Genomic DNA, 22,864 nt, shown 5'->3' on the forward strand with positions numbered 1-22,864 from the left:
CTCCTAGAACCTTATGGATTACCAAGGGATAATGGATCTCAGAGTAAAAGCCCAAGTCCTTACAATGGCCTGTACAGCCCACCGTGATCTGCCCCATCCCCCTTCTGCTCAGTCCTATTTACCCCTTATTCACCCCAGACCCATTGATATTACTTCTGTTCCTGGAACACATCAGGCACACGCCCGCATGCAGGCATCTGTAACTGCTGTTCCCTCTGTCCGAAATGCTCTTCCTCCAGGTATCTGCGTGCTGGCTCCCTCACCACCAATGTCATCTTCTCAGTAAGGCCTTCCCTGACTACACAGTTTAATAATCAGACACCACCCCCCACTATTTCCTATCTCCCTCCCTGCTTTATTTTTCTCCATAGACCTTACCACCTTCTAATATATTAAGGAAATTATAAGTTATATATAATATAATAATGTTGCATATATTTTATAAATATACAGATTACATATAGTTTCTTTGGTTTATTACTTCTCTGTATTTAGAAGCTCTATAAGGACCAGAATTTTTGTCTGTTTTGTTCACTGCAATAATATTTCTAACACTTAGAACATCATAAATACTCAATAAGTACACACTGAATTATGTGTGTGTGTGTGTGTGTGTGTGTTTGTGCGCGCACAGTCTGTGTGTTCTGAGTTGTAGTATAAAATATATTTCTTAGTGTAGGAAATTCCGAAAGGCTTGTATAATATTCCCCTGGAGCACAGCTGGGATATCTCTGGGCTTACTGTAAGGACTGAAAAGTGGGTGCAGGAAAGGTACGCAGTAATTCTTCATATCTTACAGACCAGGTGCCAGGAGCAAATGGGGCCAGTGATAACTGCTATGTGCAGTACGCGTGGGAGGACAGAGGGTTGTTCCCTTCAGCACACCACCAGAACACTGTAAATTGGCAAGAGGATATCGGCAGTCACAAAATAATTTTCAAGACCCTCAGAGATGATCTGGTCCGACCTAATAATTCGACAGATGAGCATCAGAAATTTACAAAATGATGATGTAATTGGCCCCAGGCCATATGAAAAGCAAATGCCGAGACAGAACTAGCATAGACCTGGGTCACATGACCCCTTGTCCAACGATCTTCACACACTCTGGCCTGCCATAAAAATGAAAAACAGGAATCTGCTCTCCAAAAGCCTTCTGCCTGTTCTCTTTTCTTTGGAAATAACCTGAGATTCTTTCTCCAATTAGGTGCCAGTCGTCTATTCCACTCAAGCCTTCACAATTTGCGGGGCTTTCTGTTTTAAAAACAAAGAGCTGCTAATGATCACCGTTTCTCATAAATCAAAGCTTTAAAAATTCCTCACCATAGCAACCAGGAGTGGTTGAATCAGCTGCTATTATTCCCTGAATTTCTAATAAAACAATTCCAACTTACACCAGGCTCAGGGGTGTTAAAGTCAGTTGAGAATCAAAACCTTCAACCCTCACTGTCCTACTTTTCATTAGAGCTGAAGAATCCATCCATTTTTTGATGAATGGCTCATAACCACAAAACAAAGTGTTTCAAACCATAAGGCACTAACAAGTGAAAACAATGCATCAGTAAAAGCTGTCAGTCACCTTAACTTGGAAGGGAAGCAGATACATTTTTTTTTGTCAGGGACTGAATATTATTACAGAATGAATAGGTTCACTAATCATTAGGTTCTCAACTAGACTAAATAAGTCATTTGACTGGGGGAGGCCAGGTTTCTTAGAACTCTCAGTATTTCTAGGTGCCCTTAGAGATTTCGAGGGCTGCAGACATTCTTGACATACCTGTGGCAGACACTTTTGGTTCCTCCATCCTCCTTCACGGAACCCTGCTCCCTCCAGATGTCCTCACTTTTCCAGAGGCTGGCCCCATCTCCATTCCAGGAAGGGGGTCATGACTGGACTGTGTGCACCACGGGAATCCTATTCTTGCCAGTGATTGGCTTGCATATGAGCATGTGAGAAAACTGTGACCAATGAGGCAAGGGGAAGTCTGCTGGGGGGAGGAATGCTTCTGAGACAGGTGTTCTTACTTTCCACCAAGTCAGGAGGAAAATATTATCCCTTTTCTCTTTGTAAACGTGATGCCAGGGACTGCCGATGTCATCTTGACGCCAAAAGGAGAGTAAAGCTGAGGACAGAGCCCATCCACCAAGAGGGAGAGCCCACAGAACTGCAGAGAAGCAGAGAGAGTGGAATGCCACAGTGTATAGTATCCCTATCTCCCGCTTCTTTGGGGGTTTTCTGCAGAAGCATCCTAACCCATGCAATAATCACGCCCTGGAATGTTCTAGTCAGGAAATTAGGAAGTGTGAATGCGTTAGCATGAGCAATGAGAAATGTGTCAGCATGAGAAAAATTACACGCACAGGATGTCCCAGGGACAGTGTGTCTTTTGTTAGGGAAAGCTTGGCCAAGGACATTAGCAAGTAGGAGGACCAACGTATAAAATCCACACCTGGGGTGAGACGTGAGGGCAGCTGCAGAGGCCAGCACAAGGCACAATACCCTGTCCACGTTGTCGCAGGGGACTCAGGGCATCCAGATTTCCCGAGGGAGGACACAGAACACCAAATCCACTGTAGCCCGTACCCACTTCCTCCTCTGGGTGCCAAGAAAATACTGCAAATGGGACCTTAAGGAAAGAACTAAGGAAGACGTTTCCGTACTTGCTTTGCCTTCACACTCCCATGAATGGGTATTTATGTGGATCTTGTGTGGGTACCCATCTTAGCTCTCCCATGGGGAGAAAGAAAGAGGACAGGCCATGAACAGGTTGAAGGGGAGCCAGTCATCGTATAAATTCATACAAGCCTTTGAAGATTGAAGCCTGCCCATGAAAGTGATGACCCAGGGACTCTGCTCCCCAAAGATGCCAGTCTCTATCTCCGTAAGCTCCCCACCAGAGCCAGATATTCCTCCAACCAACGGGAAGTCTATCTTGCTCTAGGAGACTCTAAACTTGTGGGGAAAGGAGGATTTCTACAACAACCTGGTACTCAAAACCAACAGGTCTTTTTAAAATGCTTATTGATTGGATTCATTGTAGTGAACTCTATGTGGTTCTAGAAAATTTCATATTTGTAATATTCATATTTTACATCTGATCTGATCAAATGCATTTTTCTCTACTTGTTCAGGGTGAAAGTAAGCACTGTCAGAACAGCTGAGACAGCTGTACCCATGTAATATTTTAGTCTTTCTAACAAAGTATTTACAGTACAATACTGTGATCTGACATGATCAAAGGGTGTCAGCTCTTTGATTAGAAACAACAAAAGAGCCAACAGATGATACCCTTGGAAACGTTTGCACATGCATCCATCTAGTGGGGCATGGAAGAGAGGAAGAGAGGCATCACTGCGCTGATAACATCCAGCAGCACCATGTACACAGTGGGAAACTTGGTTCCCAGATGACCGCCGTTCCACTTGGAGGGCATAAGAGTTGTGCCCAGGGCTTGAAAAGCTGCATAAAAATCTAATTAACTAGTCATGAGAAATGCATTAATTGCTTTGTCCAGCATCAGCAGAGACCTGCTGCTGTCCCTCATTTTTCAGCCAGAGGAGGGAGGACACCGTGGCCTTTAGGGGACACTGGGGAAGGAGGTATCTGCCTAGTGCAGGCAGAGCTGACCCTGAGAACCAGTCACAGAGAACACGTTTCTGTGGAACCTTTACAGGAGATCGGAGGCTGGCAGCAGAAAAAGATGAATGTGCAAACAAAAATGGGAAGAGGAGAGGTACCTCCATGTGTTGATAAAGATATCAGTGAATACTGGAGTGAATGCCTCCCATATGATTACAAGCATCCTATCTGGAAAGGACTTGATCTTTAAGTATATTCCAGTCTTTTCACCCTCTCATGCCTACTCTATTAATTTTTTGGCCTCTTTTAAATAACGGGTTTACTGAGATATAATTCACACACCTACAATTCACCTCTTTAAAAGTGTACAGTTCAGGGCTTCCCTGGTGGCGCAGTGGTTGGGAGTCCGCCTGCCGATGCAGGGGACACAGGTTCATGCCCTGGTCTGGGAGGATCCCACATGCCGCGGAGTGGCTGGGCCTGTGAGCCATGGCCGCTGAGCCTGTGCGTCCGGAGCCTGTGCGTCCAGAGCCTGTGCTCCGCAGCGGGAGAGGCCACAACAGTGAGAGGCCCGCGTACCACAAAAAAGAAAAAAAAGAAAAAAAAAAGTGTACAGTTCAATGACTTTTAGTGTAATCACACACAGGTGCAACCATTATTGCAATCAATTTTAGAACAATTTCATCACCACCAAAAGAAAGCCATACCCCATTAGTAGTCACTCTGGTTTCCCTCCAACCCTCCCAGCAGGAGGAAATAACTAATCGACTTTCTGTCGCTATGATTTGCCTATTCTGGACATTTCACATAAGTGGAATCATACAGTATGTGGTCTTTCTTAGCTGGCTTCTTTCACTTAGCATAATGTTTTCAAGGTTCATCCTTGTTGTAGCACGTATATTTTATCCGTTTAAAACAAATTTCTCTACAGCTCTCCCTGTTGAACTCTAGCTTTACTACTTATGTTCCTTGAGTGTTCACTATTCACTCCTGAAAACTGCTTGTGAACTACAAATCAAGTTTAAAAAGAAGTCCTGGTTCAGAAAAGTCTATGTAATTTTTCTGGGAGTCTCCTATTGCAACTAAATGCAAATAATCTGTATTATCAGTTTAAAAAATACTAATTTTCTAAAAATCATTAAAGGCACGCAGCTAATGTGAAACAGTGATGGAATTTACATCACTTACAGAACTGATTTACCTACAAGAGATAAAAGAGGGACTATAGCGGCATTCCTTTGATAGACTTGGGATACTGACATATTCATTTACTCAACAACTAGTTATTGAGTGCCTACTACATGCCAGACACAGTTCTAGGCACTGGGGATTGACTGAACAAAACAGACAAAAAATATCCACCATCACGGAGCACGTATTTTAGTGATATGTGATAAAATCATTTCAAGAAAGAAAACCAAGGGAATAATAAGCAGGAAATTCAAAGTAGTGGTTACTCTGGAGGGAGGACATGGAAGGGGAGGGTGGGACGAATTGGGAGATTAGATTTGACATAAATACTCTACCATGTGTAAAACAGACAGCCAGTGGGAACCTGCTATATAGCACAGGGAGCTCAGCTCAGTCCTCTGTGATGACCTAGATGGGGGGGATGGGGGGGATGGGGGGGATGGGAGGGAGGTCCAAGAGGGAGGGGATATAGGGATACATATAGCTGATTCACTTCGTTGTACAGCAGAAACTAACACAACATTGTAAAGCAATTATACTCCAATTAAGAAAGAAAGAGAGAAGGAAAAAGAAAGAAAGAAAGAAGGAAGGAAGGAAGGGAAGAAAGAAAGAAAGAAAGAAAGAGAGAAAGGAAGACAGAAGGTGGGGGAGGGAAGGGAGAAGGGAGAAGAGAACCCAGGAAGATGCAAGGGAACAAAGTGTTTTAGGTTGGGTGGTAGCTCTCCTTATGTGAGTTACCTTGCTGTGCTTTGTAACTTGCATGTCTATTACAGATATTCATTTGCATATATTAATTATTACATCAAATTTGATTTATAAAAGAGCCACTCCTCTGGATTGGAAAGTATAAACAGTGATGTGCCTTTGGATGAGAGATTTGTCCAGGCTCATTTCAAATGTTTACGGGAATATGGGATGCACAGTGAAGTCTCACACTGAGTGGAGAAATTCTAAACTGGTGGGATTACGCTTCAAGATTTTGAAAGGTTGTTGAAGAAGAGCAAAATAATACATTTAGAAGAGATTTTTCCAGTTATATTAGATGATCATGAACTCTGCATCATCAACTTATCACCCAGGAAAGAAATCTATGGAGCATCTATTAGAATGGGAACTTCATGAGACCAGAGACTTTTACATTTTGTTCACAAATTTTCAATTTTCAAGTTTCTTTCACAAACATATTCCCATTTGATTCTCACAACAGGTATTATTAGCCCATTTCATGGATGAGAAAATGGAAATTCAGAGGGGGCCTAGTTAACACAGCCGTTGGTGCTACTGTTTGGGCCAGATCCCCAACTTCACAGCACGTGATACATGACACATCACCCTTGAAGTCCAGGGTTCAAATGAACCCACATTTATTTACAAAGCCAGGAATGGATGTTAAAAATAAGTTTCAGAGAGTTACATTCAAAGCAATAAAAAGAAATACAAGTCCACTCTGAGGACAGAAAATGGATGGAACTCATTACTATAAGAAGAAGCACAAGCTAGAGCTACATATGCTCTCAGAAACATGTTTACATGAATTCCTGAATGACAGATTTACACTCAGTTATTTATGAAAAATAAGATATCTGCAGGGCATCTCTTCCCTGAAAGACTGCTGTGCATTTTTACAAAATACCCCTTAATGTTATTCCTGGAGTTAGAATATAGAACCAAATAAGTACGGTGGCAATTATTATGTTCTTGTGACAAATTACATTGTCTAGTTCCAAATCATGTCTTCCGTTCATAATTCCCTAGGATTTGCTGTGGTTATGCTCCTAATCTGAACCTGATATTATTTCAAGAGAGTTGACAAAGCCACTGTCAATTGCTTTTTCCTCTGAGGAAGAACTCACATTTGCTTTAAAAAAAAAAAAAAAAAAAGAAATAAAAGCACGTGGGTTAGTTTGGTCACTTAAAACAAGCATAGGGCTCTCACAGGGACAAAGTTCAACCCTCAGGCACATCACATAACAAAAAAAACCCCTCTGTGCCCAGGTTACTGACAGTACCTTCAACCCTAGATATGGATCACGAGGGAGATAACCAGAGGACACCTGACTGAACTCACCAGACCCCCAACGAGAACTTAACTGCTCACAGCACTTCCTGAAGGAGACATCATAATGCTCTCTTTGCATGTGAAAGTCAGCAAAATAGTATTATTTACCCAATAAACACGGTTTTACAGTCTCACTGTCTGCAGGGACAAACATTGTAGAACAAAATGGCTAATTTTTCTGTAATAAAATGAATTTGAATGAGCAACTTAAATCAGTGTTAGGCAGCCAAATTATGTGTATTAATATCTACACATCATTAGCAAAATCCCAAGTGAATTTTTTCATTACCGAAAGTAATGCTAGGCTTGACTTTTCACTTCCCTTGATATTAACATACATTTGGTGGGAAATAACTTTTGTTTGAAACCCAATCCACTTTGGCTTTCTGTGTATACATATACACATAAACACACACATATAGACATATACCGCGCATGTACATGCGTGTATACACATATGCATACTCATGGCAAGAAGCTTCAGGTCAAGAGAAAATGTGTTCCTTATTCTCTCAGCTTCTCTTTCCAACTTCATAGCATTATCGCACGGCAGGCTTTCTTTGGAAAGAGGGGTATACATAAAACTCACAAGTAAATATGTAAAGTCTAGAACTATCGTGAAGCAAAAACCAAAAAAAAAACAAAGCACAAAACCTATATAAACAAGAATCTGATGAAACTCCCAGTTTGTCCCTCTCTATAGTATTTCATTTCAAAGTCACTGTACAGACCCAGAAAAATGAAGGATGTCTCTCAGTGTCTGAGACTAATCCAAAACAGGGACTTAAGAATCAGGGCTGAACTGGACCTGGGGGGTGGGAGGGAGGGTAAGTTTCTGGCTTGGAAAGTGGACAGGACGGCAACCATGAGAGCCACTGAGCCAAGCAGCAGGGATTCTGTGAGAAAGGCTAGAACATTCTCACTGGAGTTGTCCAGACCAGTGCTGTCTAATCCAAATATAATGTGAGCCACATATGTAATTTTAAATATTCTGGCAGCTACATTAAACATTTTTAAATAAGTTTCTTAAAATATGTTTTCTTTTAACCTAATATCCAAAAAATGTTATCATTTCAAAATATAATATAACAAAGTTATTCATGAGACATTTTACATTCTTTTTGTTTTGTACGAAGTCTTCAATTCTGGTGTGTATTTTAGCTTGCAGCCCATCTCAGACTAGCCACATTTCAAGGGCTAAGTTGCCCAGGTGGCTACCATATTGGACAGTGCAGGTATAGGTCTTGAGAAGACCCTTACAGGTCAGTGTTGCAGCCCTCACACTCTAGTAGATGCTGCAGAAGATTTACCCCCAAAACCATGCTCCCTGCTTCCTGCTTACGTGCTGCCCCCAAAATTGATCTTTCTCAGGTTTATTCCTTGGAAACAAAATTATTTAAGAAAAAGCACTTTACATTGTTAGAGTGGCATTATGTGAAATAACTAAGAAGTGCTAGGTTTCCTTTCCTTGAAGAAGATAGTGTTCAGCCAGGACTGAGGGTAGTCCTCAGGGCAGTGATGGGGCATGATGAAATCTAGGTACTGGGCCTCTGAAGAGAAAAGAACTATGTAAGGTTATCACCCAAGTGATTCTGTGATTCATACTGCCTGAAATTTGTGATCTGAATCATATCAATAAAGAACAAGCATTCATGCCACAGGCTTCTGGCTAGTGTGGTTTCTGAGGCCACTGGCCTCAACATCCACCTCTTCCTTGACAGCTGCTTGACACTTGAAAGATACCCTCCACCTTTCCATTTTTTTGTTCCGCTTGAAGATGGTAACAGAAGTTCAAGGAGGAGGGCAGCTTCCTTTTCGTAGGGACTGTCATGTTCCTGCATCTTATATGCACACATTTTCCCCCAATTAAATGTGCTGAAAATTCCAAAAGCTAACTTTATTTTCCAAAAACCAGTGCATTTTCTTTGCCCTGTATGTGGGCTTTTGCAGAAGCAAAATACTTCTAGGCAAATGGTTTGCTGATGGCCAAGTTGGCAGAAAATCTCTCTTAAATAGCATAGCTTAGATATGCCACTAGCAACCTCAGTCCACACATTCACAATTTCCCTATTTTATTTATAATTTTGGGGAAGAAATGCAGTTATAAGATCCAAACTTCTTCTGGATATGGCATTTTTTCCTCTTGGAGGGTGAAATTACAACTCACTGTGGGTTTATTTCAAAAAGAAATGGAGCTGCCATTAAGGAAACTACAGACCATTTTTTAAAAAGCTTGAATCAAACTTCAGGACTAGCAGTGTTTATCAACATTTTAATTACTCTTCCCAACATTATATTCTAGCTGTCATTCCACAGTTTGCCTCAAAGTTATGAAAAAATTACTTATGAAAAGCCAATTTGCAGAATTAGTAAAATCCAACCCAAGCAGCACAAGGAGCAAACACAAGAATGGGTGAACATTTTATCAAATTTTCTATCCTTAGCTAATTAATTTTACATTAGTAAAGTCTCTGTCTTAGAACTTCATACCCTGTCTACAAGTGTTGCCCAACAGAATCTTTTGCAGAATGGTGGAAATGTTCTATTTCTGCGTGGCCTAATATGGTAGCCACTAGCTACCACAGTAGTACCATGTGTACTACTAAGCCCTTGAAATGTGCCTACTACAACTGAGGAAATGAATGTTTTTAATTTAAATTTAAATAGCTACATGTGTCTAGTGGTTACCATATTGGACAGCATAGCTATATATAGTTAGGGCAGACACCAGATCACTTAAGTCTCTGTCTCTGTTGACACAACAGCCTTGAGTTCTAAGGCCCATCTAACATACAAAGCGCTTTATGACCTCTTTGTTGAAAATATTAAATAATTAAATAGAACAGCCTGTATGAAGCCAGACAGAAAAAACATCTGCGAGAAGTTCTCTAAGGATGATAACTACTCTTTAGGATGAGCCAGGAAGGAGGATGGAGAATGATGTTCTGGAAACGTGGGTCCTAGACTACAGTTCAGCTCTAGTCCCACCACCAACTAGGTGAGCGGCACTGGGCAGTTCCTGGAGTTCTTTGGACCCTGATTCTCTTGCTTATACTATGCTGGCATCTTCTAAACAACCTCCAAGGCCCCTCTTTGGTCCAAACCTACAGTGAAAAGTCAGGTCAATCCAGGTCGGGAGAAAAAAACCAACAATTCTCAGGCAGAAATTGTTGCGTGTGTTCTGCCTGACCTGCTTCTGTAATTTCAGCTCCTTTATGCTTTCACTTAAGATATAAGCTAAGAAATAGACATTCTGCTGCCTGAGGATTCAGAATCTGGGAGTTGCATGAGATGATAACAGGACTTGATATGCTCACACAAAATGGAACGCTTTTGAAATGCCAGTGAAGAAAATCAACTGAATGCTAAGTAGTACTTTCCTTTTTTTGCCTAATTTTTTTCTTTCACTGAGAAAATTTTCAAACCTTTAGAAAAGTTGCAAGAATAGTACAATGGATACCTATATACCCTTCACCTTGCAAGACTATTCTCAAGTATAGATACTCACAAGTCTAATATCCTGGGTGTTCACTCTGAAGAGTAATGACGTGATAACACCTCCCAGTTCGTATTGCTGGTGAGAATAAGCTTTGGTCAGACTGAGGTGAGGGTCTGGCTAACTACTGAGGGCAACAAAATAAAGCACAAGTATGTAACTATATTTTCTCTGTCAACCATGAGCATGGATTTCAGCGGTAAACTCTAATGTCAGCAACTTTGTAAACAGATAGAAATGAACCAACCCCTTATGTTTCAAGAGGGAAAAGCACGATCTTTGAAATTAGGAAGACTTTGCTCTAATCCTATCACCTCAAATCCAAGCCCCATCCCTCTCTGAACCTATTTCTTTGTTTACAAAATGGGATATAATGTCTGCTTCAGAGAAATATTGCGAAAATTGTGTGAGATAATGTAAACAGAATGACACTTAGCAGCCATTCAGTAGTGTTAGTTGCTTTTACAGTTTACTATGCATTTTCCCAAACAGTACTTCAGGAATGACAACCCCATGGGATAAATTTGTCAGATATCACTATTTCTGGTTTACAGCCAAGAGAACTGAGGCTCAGAGACATTAAGGGAAGGAGACAGGGAAAAGAGAACTGGCCTCTAATAAGCAGGCGTGCTGGCCAGGTCTGTAGAGGGGATGCTTCTATCACCTCTGTCGATGCTCATCTCAGCTCCAGAAACAGACTCTCACAACTGCAGTTTGCAGCGAGGCATTTAAGGTTCAGAGGGGCTAACTTCACCAAAGACCACATAGCTAGCTAGTTGGTTTCGTTAAGTATCTGGTTAAAGTGCCTATGTTAAGGGTTGAGGAGCCTTGGTAAAGGGTTCAAGGGCCTTGGTTAATGGTTTAAGGGTCCTGGTTAAGGGCTTAAGGGCTCTGACAGAGGATTTAAGGGCTTTGGTAAAAGATGTAGGTGCCCTGGCTAAGGGTTTAAATATCCTGGTTAAAGGTTTAAATGTCCGGAATCTTCTGATTCCACATTTATGGCTCTTCCTACAACATCTAACGAAGACACATTTCAGAAGGTGGGATCTCTCCCCAGCTCAAGGAAGCAGACTGTTTCTCCAGATCTATTTGATTCTTTTTTTTTTTTTTTACATTGGAGTATAATTGCTTTACAATGTTGTGTTAGTTTCTGCTGTACAAAAAAGTGAATCAGCTATATGTATACATATATCCCCTCCCTCTTGGACCTCCCTCCCACCCACCCCTCATCCCACCCATCTAGGTCATCACAGAGCACAGAGCTGAGCTCCCTGTGCTATATAGCAGGTTCCCACTAGCTATCTACTTTATACATTGTAGTGTATATATGTCAATCCTAATCTCCCAATTCATCCCACCCTCCCCTTCCCCCATGTCCACCCATCCATTCTCTACATCTGCGTCTCTATTCCTGCCCTGCAAATAGGTTATTCAGTATCATTTTTCTAAATTCCACATGTATGCATTAATATATGATATTGGTTTCTCTCTTTCTGACTTACTTCACTCTGTATGACAGACTCCTTCCACATCTCTACAAATGACCCAATTTCGGTCCTTTTCATGAGTTAGTATTATTCCATTTTATATTTATATATATATATATATATATATATATATATATATATATATATATATATACACACCACATCTTCTTTATCCTTTCATCTGTTGATGGACATTTAGGTTGCTTCCATGACCTGGTTATTGTAAATAGTGCTGCAATGAACATTGGGGTGCATGTGTCTTTTTGAATTATGGTTTTCTCAGGGTATATGCCCAGTAGTGGGATTGTTGGGTCATATGGTAATTCTATTTTTAGTTTTTTAAGAAACCTCCATATTGTTCTCCATAGTAGCTGTATCAATTCAGATCTAGTTGATTATGCCAGGCAACTGGCATCTAGCCTCTCTCCTCGACAAAATGCTCTCCTCCACAGGCCCACCAAAGGCATGGGGTGATTGGCGGCCTGCATAGTGAGTGGGCGATATCTCAATTCCAGGAATCTGATCAATGTCCCCTCTGACCTGAGGTGATGATGACATTTTAAATAAGGTTATTAATTGAACACCTTTCTTAGAGAATGTCTATGGGAACTAAGACATTGGATGATTGAAAATAACACTTTAAACTGTGGAGGTGATACTGTGAATGGGCTGAAGTTGGGTGACTTTGACAGGCCAAACTGCTGAAGCAAGGCCATGCTGTCATTAGGCCATACTCTAAAGACTATATTAGAAGACTGGTCCCCACGATGGTGTTCAATTAGTAATAAATGAGGGAAGAAGCAGGTTATTTGCACAAGCAGCTGGTGGATGGCTCTCCCCCAGTGCACACATGCCATCTTCAGCCTCAGACCCCAGTGGACAGCCACACGGGTCCCCTGGCAGAGCAGACTGCATGTGGGTTCAGCACATTCCAACTGGGTTTTCCTCTAGCCATGGAAACTTTACATAAACCTCTGCTTTCGTTTGTAACTTTGAGACACATGAGTGTGTTCTGTCACACCCACCAGCCTGCACCAGAGATGGAGGTGTCCATCTTGATGCTCTGACCAGAATCCACGTGAGAACAGTAGCTGCCTTTCCCACTGAGCAAGTGGAATGAGAAGCAGCAAGGTGCTTGGAGGACTAGGAAACTATTAACAGTAAAGTAGACCAAAGGCAGGGTTTCTGAAAACATCTCTAAATAGAAATGTGACCAACATAATAACTGATGAGAAAACCAAAAGGGAGAAAGAAAGAAAGAGACAGAGAGAGAGGCAAGCCAACCATTCATTTTGAAAATTCAATGACATATTTTAGGAGCCATGAAATGTGAATACATTCATAAAAGATAAATCATGGGTGAATGATAGCTGGGTGCTATTAATCTTATGTCTATCACTCAGTTCCTTTCTCTTTCTTTATATCTAACTATCTTGGCAGGAATCTTAACCTTCTGGCAGAAAACGCTTTCCCAAACCATACCAAGATGACACTGCTCATGTATAGGTTTTCCAATCCTAATGTCCGGTTATTTTCACCATTGTGTGAAAACAGGAGACCCTGCAGAGCAGCAGAAGGCCCTCAGCAGGACTGACACTCAGGCCAAGCCCCAGGAGGCAGTGCAAAGAACACATTGTTCAGTTAAACCCCACAGAGACTGGCCTCAGAAAATACCTGGGGTATGCATCCCCCAAAAGTTGAACAAATGTCAAGGTCATTCAAAACTCTTCATAGGGTTAGTGGGAGTGGGGGGGGCATCTGGAGTTTGTGTGGGCATCAAGGCCCACACAAATCAGTGGGCCTTTGTCAAACACTGCAAACAAGCTGTCATGCTTAAGAAGAGTCTCCTTTTCTCTCAGATTTTATATCACTGAGTTCATCTCAGGTACCACAAAGTACAGTGAAAATCTAATAAGTTAAAATAAGCTGTGGAAAGGTCACCAGAAAAACAGCAAAAAACAATATTCTTCAACTGAGTGAATGATTTCTCTCAGGGGATTGACTTTTAGATTGTGAATTTAAAAATATTTGCAATGTTTCTGAAATTGCAATTTTTTTGTGCACACGATTTCAAATAAAGGTGATCAAATCTTCTGCCGTTCTAGGTGACTGAAATTAAACTGCCAGCAGTTATCACTAAAACAAAGGTAAAGCCATTTTGCTTACACATAATTGAATGTTTCTGAAGTCTAAAGGACTAGAAGACTTCTCAGTGTGAATGTCTGTTTCAACAAAGATACCCTGTTTTGTAGTATTGGATCCATGGAGTTTCTAATTACACGTATATAAGTCTTGGCAGCATTACTGTAGTTCAATTTTGCCTTCTGCATCTAGGAATGTGAAAGATTTGTATATGCCGCTGGTTGTGACTCGCCAATAACAAGTAATGAAAATTCCTATTTATCATTTCTAGGATCAACACCAGTTTGACAGCAGAAAATGGCATTACTTACCGGGCACACAATTACTGTTGTATAGAATCTGGAAAAATAAATCCCTCAATCCATTCAGGAATGTTCTTTTCCCAATTACGGTTTCAATGACTCTGCACATAACACTGATTTTTACCTTCTTCTATTTGCATTTTAATTTCAAAAGTCCCTGTCAATATTATTTCTGTAATACAGTGTGTTTATGTTTTCAAAATCTTAACAACTTCTTATCCCAGGAGTCCCTTTATTATTTAATTTTTTACTTTGTTCAGTTACTGGAAAACATCTCATAGCTTCTTTATCTATTACTTTACTTGAGTTGATTTTTTTCGTTACTTTATGAAATTACCCATTTGGTGATCACATGACTAATATGCAAAAAGTTCTTATTTCAATTATAAAAGCAAATCTAATTCATGACTATTAAGAGAAGTACTTTGCAAGTCAACCACTGTTTATTTCAGAATATAATCAAGTACCACAGGCTAGATTAAAAACTTAAGGATAGGGATTTTTTTCCCCCTGATTTAAAATAAAACAGGTAATCAAACCTTCCTGCCAACCTAGGTGCCTGTGAAATTTAATCACCAGCAGTTATCATTAAAACAAAGGCAAAGCAATTTCTTTTCTTTTTTCTTTTTTTTTTTTTTTTTTTTTGTGGTATGCGGGCTTCTCACTGTTGTGGCCTCTCCCGTTGTGGAGCACACGCTCCGGACGCACAGGCTCAGCGGCCATGGCTCACGGGCCCAGCCGCTCCGCAGCATGTGGGATCTTCCCGGACCGGGGCATGAACCCGTGTCCCCTGCATCGGCAGGCGGACTCTCAACCACTGCGCCACCAGGGAAGCCCCAAAGCAATTTCTTTTACACATAATTGAATATTTCAGAAACACATTTCTAAAGAGTTCTCAGAAAATGTATTTAAAAATTAATTTTAACCTGATTATTTCATCTCTTGTGACTCAGCTGGTAATGTAGAATAAATGAGATGCTTGGGTAATGTGGTCCAACAACAGCAGGTAAGAACATATTCTCAGGAAAATCAGATAATTTTGAGCTTAATGTGAGTAAATTATTAGATTTTTACTCTTCACACAAATCCATCCAAACCTAAACCTCCCAGAAATAGAGGCTATTCGTCTAAGAGAGGTTTAACCCATGGTATTCTATTCAAGTTCACCTCTCCATATCCTGGACACTACAGAATCAACCATTCCTTTCTCAGTGCTCAATTGCCCAAGTATGTCCTAAGGTACTGGAGAGCTGTGCCACTAAACCCATTGCTACCTGAGCAGAAAGAAACTGTCCAGAGAAGAGGAACCACCAAGAAAACAGGTCAATAGCCCTAAGGAGGGAGTTGAAAATTAGGCAATGAACTTCCCTATCTCCAGGTCTTTGCCTAAGATCTTACCTCTTCCTGAAATGCCTTTCCCGCGCTCTGCTTTTTGAAAACATTCCACTCATCCTTCAAGGCTCAACTCATATGTCACCCCTACTGACCCCTCACAACTTAGGTCATCACTCTCTTCCCTGCACTCTCCTCCCCATAATTTATTTTATCAAAATGGAAAATAGATTGCTATTTGCTTGTCCATCTCTGCTGCTGGATGGAGAGGGAAAGGATCTTGATGCATTTTTCTATTCCATACACTTGGGATTATGGCTGAAACCTAAAAGAAACTTAATAAATGCTTGTTTAATGGAGCTCAAACCGCAAGACCAAACTTAACATGCAATGTAAGAGGCAGACTTGATGTGTGTTGGACTTATTTCTGTACCTAAAGTCTGAGTCAGTGAGAGCTTTCTTTTTCATTCCTCCAAGGAACAAACTTTATTCACACCAAGCACTTATTAAGTGCCACACCCTGTGCTAAACGCTCTATACAAGTTATCTCACTTAATCCCCATGACATTCTTATGAAATAGTTCCTGTTGTTAGCATCAGTCTCATTTATCGATGAGGAAATTGAGGCTTGGAGAAGTTAAATAACTTACCCCAAGTTACCCACTGCTGGAGCCAAACTCAAGGACAATAATCCCAGAACTTCAGAACTTGAAGGAATCCTTTAAATTATCTTCCTCACTTAACCTCCTTGAATCTGATGCTTATAACTTACTGCCTGGCACATAGTAGGCCCTCCAAAACGGTGATTAATAGATTGATGGAGTGTCCTAATTTTTCAGACTCTGGCCTTTGCCTGAGAGAACCCAGCTGCCACCACAAACAGGCTCTATTCTTTCCTGCCCAACACCTCCCACAGGTGTGAATTGCTTGTGTCACCTGAATTATTCATGATCCACACGATGGTGAGCTTAAAAAGAGAATGCTGGCTCTCAAATTTTTCAAGACAAAGTGCCTGATTAATTGGTGAATTAGCCAATATAAGCTCATGGCCCATGGTTGAGTCATACCAAAAAATATACCTCTGCCCACTTTTTGAATTTAAGCTTTCGCAAAATTTTCCAGTTTCCATTAGGATTTAAAACAGTGGTAACTAAAGCAGAAAAAAGAACCATCACAAGCATCTCTATTCTATCTACAAAGCAATTAACATCATCTAAAGCTTATACTGTGCTGCTTCAAACCCATGTATTCTTCCTAAGGCTGAGTTAGGTTTTTCAATAACATTCCTTAAGCTTAAGGAGATCTTTCATCAAGATCTGAAAATTCAGATGCCACAGCATCTGTAATTTATACCTTCAGTAAATCATGTGATAACACTGCCTTATTGTCCTTTATCCTTTCTTCTTTCCCTTCGTCACCTCTCCCCCACCAGTTCATTTTCTTGTGGGCCATTTTCGGAGAGGGATAACCATATGCTAATCATAAGCTAACATCACTGTGTTTTAAATTCAATGTTAGTCAACCAAAATGAACTGAAAAGCAGCAGCAGTGGTTTGGGGGTACTAAAAATAAGCTGTAGCATTTGCTGAGTTCTCAGAATTAAAACCACAGGCGGTCAACTTGTTGCTGCTCTTAATAAGATATGACTGTTCTGCCCCATTGGTTGCTACTACCAGAAACTTCAACTACATCGTACACATAACAACACTGTGCTTTTCATTAGTTGGCAGTGATCAAGAAAGGAAGTGCTATTTCCCTGGAACTAAAACCTGCCAAAAAAGATAATAAATGGCTTTCAAGTGATCACCTTGTTCCACGTCACAACTGCACCTTAGTCAAATCACCTTGCATTTATGATTTAATTAGTCACACATCTAGAGATATGGTTCCTTAATGCTTGGCTTGCTGTCCAATGCCTCCAACAAAGTGTTTCTTCTTGTGAGTTTAATTTTTGGGTAATAATTTAAAACACACACACAATAGGAATTAATACAATATTGATATATTAAGCATTTCCATTAGGACTTCAAGACCTTCTTGACCCATGAATGCTGTAAACTACACTAAATGTCTTATCAGCTAACCCTTTAGGGTTTGTCATTAAAGTTTTCAATGACTAGCGAAGTAGAAGAATTCTACCTAATGCATCATCCTGATTAGAAACCTGTCATACTCAGAATCCAGTGGGTCTGCTTCTATTGATTCCTACTCCTTCAGATTCATTAGCAATTTGTTCTCTTCAATTAGACCCGCTGTTCAACGTAGAAAAGCTGAAAGAAGCCCTTCCTTCCTCGGCCGCACTTGAAAAAAAAAATATGTATGCCTGGAAAGTAAAATCACAGAACATATTCCAAGAGGCCACAGAGGAAAATCACACACACACACACACACACACACACACACACACTTGCAAACGGGCAAATTGTCAAAGGCTGGCTCGACCTCGCGTCCCCTAACTCGCTTCGATCAGAACCAGAAAGAGAATTACCTCTATCTCAAACCCATACCCCAAGCGTGGGTCTCCACGGAGCTAATTTCTGAAACAAACAAAGAAAATCAAGTCTGCGAGAAGCGAGGGTTTGCTCCCCACTGCCTTGAATGTGGACATCCCGCGGAGCGGGCACCCCAGAGCTAGCGGGTTGGGGCGCCCAGTGTCACCCTAACCTTCCCCGCCCCGCCAGCCCGGGTTCCAGCGGCGCCAGAAAGTGCGAGCCCGCCCCTACCCGGTTCGCTTCTCGCCTGCTGCTCCCCAAATCTCCAGAACCCCCGCGTCTGCACACTAAGGGCGCCCCGCTCCCCCACCTCTGCGCTGTCAGACGCCAGGCGCGGAGGTGCTGTGGGCACCGAGGGTGCTGGCCAGCCAAACAAGTGTCACACCGGCCGCCTGCCCTCACCCCGGGAGAGCGGGCAAGACGGCCACAGGTAGGCTCTCTCCATCCCAGAGTGCGGGGTGAGGGCAGCGGGCGACAGACCCAGCGGGGCAATCGCGCCCGACGGGCTGAAACTCACCGGAGGACACCGAGGAGCCGGACAGGCTGGAGTTGCTGGACGCTGCCATCTCCGCGCGCCCCGCGCGACGCTGCTCGCTCAGCCGCGGTGCGGACGCCGCCGCCGCTGTCCTGGCCCGGCAGCTCGCAGCCTCCGCGGCCCCCAGCCCATGGCAAAGTCCTGGGGACGCGCAGAAAGCACCAGCCTCCGGACTCTGCCTGCACTTCCTGCTCCGCCAGATGACGCGCTGCTGCCGCCGCTATTTATTTGTGGTTTCCGTCACTCTCGGCGCCTTCGCACGCTTTTCTGCGAGTGTCGAGGGTAGGTGGGAGCGGAGGGAGGCCGAGGGGCGGCCGAACCAGACGAATCGTGCCTCCAGCTGAGCCCCAGCTGCGGTGCGCGCTCCCCAGCGCGCGGCTGGGACCAGGGCGCCCGGGCGGCCCCGAGACGCCCCGCCGGCTCCCCGCACCCTCCCCCCGGCTCCCCGGCGGCACTTCAAGCTGCCCGGGCAAAGGCGGCGGGAGACAGACAGACAGAGCGACCTCCCCCTTCTCCCTCCTCCCCAACTCCGCTCGCGCGCACACAAAGGAAGGAGAGGAGACGCGGGAGCTCGGGGGCTGGTTCAGCTGCCGCGGGCTTGACAGCTCCTGCGACGGGGGCTGGAGGGGGAGGCTGTGGGCTGCAGGGCGGGGCGACACTGGCCTGGGGAGCCGGACCCCGAGGTGCCGGGGAAGCCGCTGGGGGGCGCGGGGTGAGCATGGCTGCGGTGCGCAGCGCGGCTCCAAAGGTTTGAGGGCGACCGGGTGTGGGGCGTGGGGGAAGGTGGCGGGACTCGCGAAGCCCGCCCGGACTCGGGAGCAGCGAGACAGCCGGGGTGCGATCCAGAGGGCGAAGGCGGGGTCACTAAGGACACGATGCTAGGCGTAAGGGGGCCTGGGATGCCAGAGCGGCTATGGAGCGCTCCTTGCACTCCCCTCCAAATTGTCCTTTGTCGCTCTGGAGCTGAGGATTCCTGCCCTGCAAGAAGGTGCGTTTCCTAAAATACCCTCAAAACACCCGGCAAGCCAATCCGGCTGCTCTTAAGTACCCCAGCCATGGACAGTGCCCGACGGGTCCACTGGGCTTTTGAGCTGGGCCTTCAAAGAAATAGAGACGTTCCAGATATGCCATCAGGCCCACACAAAGCCGGGTGTCAAAGAAAAAGAGGTTCTCACACTGCAGTCTTGCAAAGGATCTTCACAAAAGACTTAAGACTTAGCAGCAGGTCCAATTGTGCCCTTTCTGGATAAGGAACTACTCAGGTGTGTGAGAGAAAGAGACTCTGGCACAAGGTGTGTACTTTACTCCTGTATTTAAACCTAAATTAATTTCACTGGGAGGAAATATCATGCAGATTTTTTAAGTCTATTTCACGCTCCCAGCAGGGTAATCGGTTCTTTCATTCCTGAAGCCACAGAAAACTGTGAAATTTGAACAGAAATTGTTAGTTCAAAGGAAAAAGCAAACATTAAAGGAATGAAAGTACTCTCATTATGTAGCAAAGTGGAAATTGTTCACATTGTGGTTGTTCAATTTTTAAAAACATGGTTAAAAGGACATAGTCAATTTAAAAATTATCAGGAGTGACACAGGAACAGCAGCCAATCCTAGGGGTTCCACCTCAACCAAGCGCCTAACACACAGTGAATAATCACAGTATGCACCCATGTCACATTTTCTAGTTGATTTAAACTTTTTTTTTTTTTTAATTCCCTCCAGGATGCCATCCCAGTGTATGTTCCCAATAAGGCTCTTTTTTTTTTTTTTGCGGTACGCGGGCCTCTCACTGTTGTGGCCTCTCCCGTTGAGGAGCACAGGCTCCGGATGCGCAGGCTCAATGGCCATGGCTCATGGGCCCAGCCGCTCCGCAGCATGAGGGATCTTCCCGGACTGGGGCACGAACCCGCGTCCTCTGCATCGGCAGGCGGACTCTCAACCACTGCGCCACCAGGGAAGCCCTTGTTTTGTTTTTAATGCAGCTTGCAGAATAGTTGAGGGCTCCGGAGCACTCTCCAGTCACATTGGACTGAGTCCTCCTGACACTCATCTACATGGAACTTGAAACATCCCAGCCTGGTATACGGAGACCCAAGCACCTCCACTCCGCCCCCCTTCCATTCTTCTTCTTCTTTGTGTAATGCAGCCTTGATGCAGCTTAATGTGGAGCCCTTCAAGGACATATGGCCCATCACAACCTTGACCTCTCTGTCAGAATAGAATTCCTGTTTTTTTCAGAGTTCTCCTGACCAAAGGCATCATCTACCTCTCTGACTAGTGATCTGTGTATCCCTCCAGATCTTTAGCTGGTGGACTGTCTGACTTGGCTATGTCACCTAGTAGGGTTGTCTCCCTCTGGGCTTTGAAGGAGACTACACCTGGATTCAAACTCTGGTTCTGCCACTTATTAGCTGTGGGACCTTGAGCAAATTACTCACATTTGCTGAGGTTCAGTTTCTCCACCCCCAACCAAACTCCTGATAATGTAGGGCGTGGTGAAAATTAAATGACATGAGATGTGTAAAGTCACAGTGTACCTGGTATACAGTTTGTGCTCCATAAGTGATTGTAAATTTTTTACTTGAAAGATGGAATCTATGATTTGAACAACTTTGGCTTTCTCCACTGCATCTGGAGGTAACTGGAGATAACGTAATCAGCAGTGACCTGTTCTACCAGGGGAAATGCTCATCTTCGGCCCAAGGTTTGTATCTTTCTTGTCCCAAATCAAGAAATATGCCAACAGGTTTCATCACTCAGAAGTCTCACAAAGGGATGTCAAATTCTATTTCTGCAGTTTGGATGATGATATCTACCCTCATAGAGCTTTACAGCCCTTAGTTAGAGAAAGTAAAGCATGGCCCTGTGAAGTAGATTATTTTTTTATTCCCAATTGACAGATGAAGGGACAGAGGGACACTTGCTGTGAAGGCATCACCCCAAGGCACCCTGTGTACAAAAGTAGAATAAGATGGAAAATAATTTTTTTTCCACTGGGTCCAGAGGTCAGAAGAATACAAGACCAACAAATACGCTTGCTGAGTAGAAACGGGATGACTGGGGAGGCTTAGCTAATTGGTAGGAGATGGACGGAAACTCTGAAGTCCATTATTTTGAAGAACAAAAGGAAAGCTCTAGGTTCAGTACTAAAATCTGAAAGTTAATCAATAACTTGGATTGTTAAAGTCATAACCAACAGAGAAAACTCAGCAGGCATGATCGCTCACCATCAACTTAGTTTCAGAGGCTTAATGGCTCGCTGCTACTTGCAAAAATGTTTAATATCAATATATTAGCAGAAGGGAGAGGAAACAAGATGCTAACCTCCTCAGTAGGCTCAGGAACCTGTTTGTGGACCTTCCAAAGCATTCCTCTAAATGAAGCAATAAGAAAATTCATTCATATATTTTATTCACTCATGTACGGCCTTATTTCTAGGTAATGCCTATCTGCTGGTAAAAACGGAAATATTGGTGCTACAAAGATCTTAAGTCTGTTTGAGAAGTAGGGATTTTTTAAAGATACTTCTACCTTCTTTCTTCAAAGAGTAAAGTACTTATGGGATGAAAGGAGTCTTGATAACTTAGTCTATTTAGGCTTAAAAATTACCATTTTGTTTTAACCTAGCATTCATGCTTAGCTTAGCATTTAAAGCCTTCCCACCTTCCCTTTCCAAACATATTTCTTGTTGTCCCTGTCACAAACGTAACCCTGCCTCACCTCGCCCCCTAACCGCTGGGGCTGCCAGCACTGGCCTTTTCCCATCCCTCCCTGCTGGACCTCCTACAGACCGTGAAGGTTCAAGAAGAATATACCTTCTTGGGGAATCGTCCCTGAACCCCAAGCCAGAAATCGGCTCTCCTTCTGTTGAATTCCTATAGTCTTTTCTCTGCACCTCTCAAATGGTAGATGCTCTGTCTTGCTTTGGTCACAATTGTGGAACATATTTGACCTCCCTACTTTACTAAAAGCTTCCTGGGGGGTAAGATCCTTGTCTGGCCGGCCTTTGTAGTCTCTACCATGCTTTACACGCAATAGGTGCTCAGTGGATATCTGTGGAATAAGTGAGTAAACCAAGGAACAAATGAATCCATGAATGGTTCTCATGTACACCAATTAATTTTCACATCAGTAGCTGTGACCACTGAGCAACTAGGTGATGAGTGACGCATCTGGAGCACAAAAAAGTTGACGGGCATGTTAAGGACCCACTATTTTGCTGTGAACAAGAAAAACTAAGATGGTGAAAAC

General features: G+C 43.1%; 1 protein-coding gene across 2 annotated transcripts in view; it reads right to left on the minus strand.

The window, feature by feature from the left end:
* Positions 1-19,013, minus strand: part of CHN2 (chimerin 2) — a 332,632-nt gene extending 313,619 nt beyond the window's left edge. For both annotated transcript variants that reach the window (XM_030857429.2, XM_030857427.2), the window contains exon 1: positions 18,599-19,013. In XM_030857429.2, the coding sequence (XP_030713289.1) occupies positions 18,599-18,647 (49 nt within the window). In that variant the 5' untranslated portion in view covers positions 18,648-19,013. The remainder of the gene's footprint in view (positions 1-18,598) is intronic.
* Positions 19,014-22,864: the final 3,851 nt, after the last annotated feature.

The sequence above is a fragment of the Globicephala melas genome, chromosome 9, assembly GCF_963455315.2.
Source record: "Globicephala melas chromosome 9, mGloMel1.2, whole genome shotgun sequence".
Taxonomy (NCBI): Eukaryota; Metazoa; Chordata; class Mammalia; order Artiodactyla; family Delphinidae; genus Globicephala; species Globicephala melas.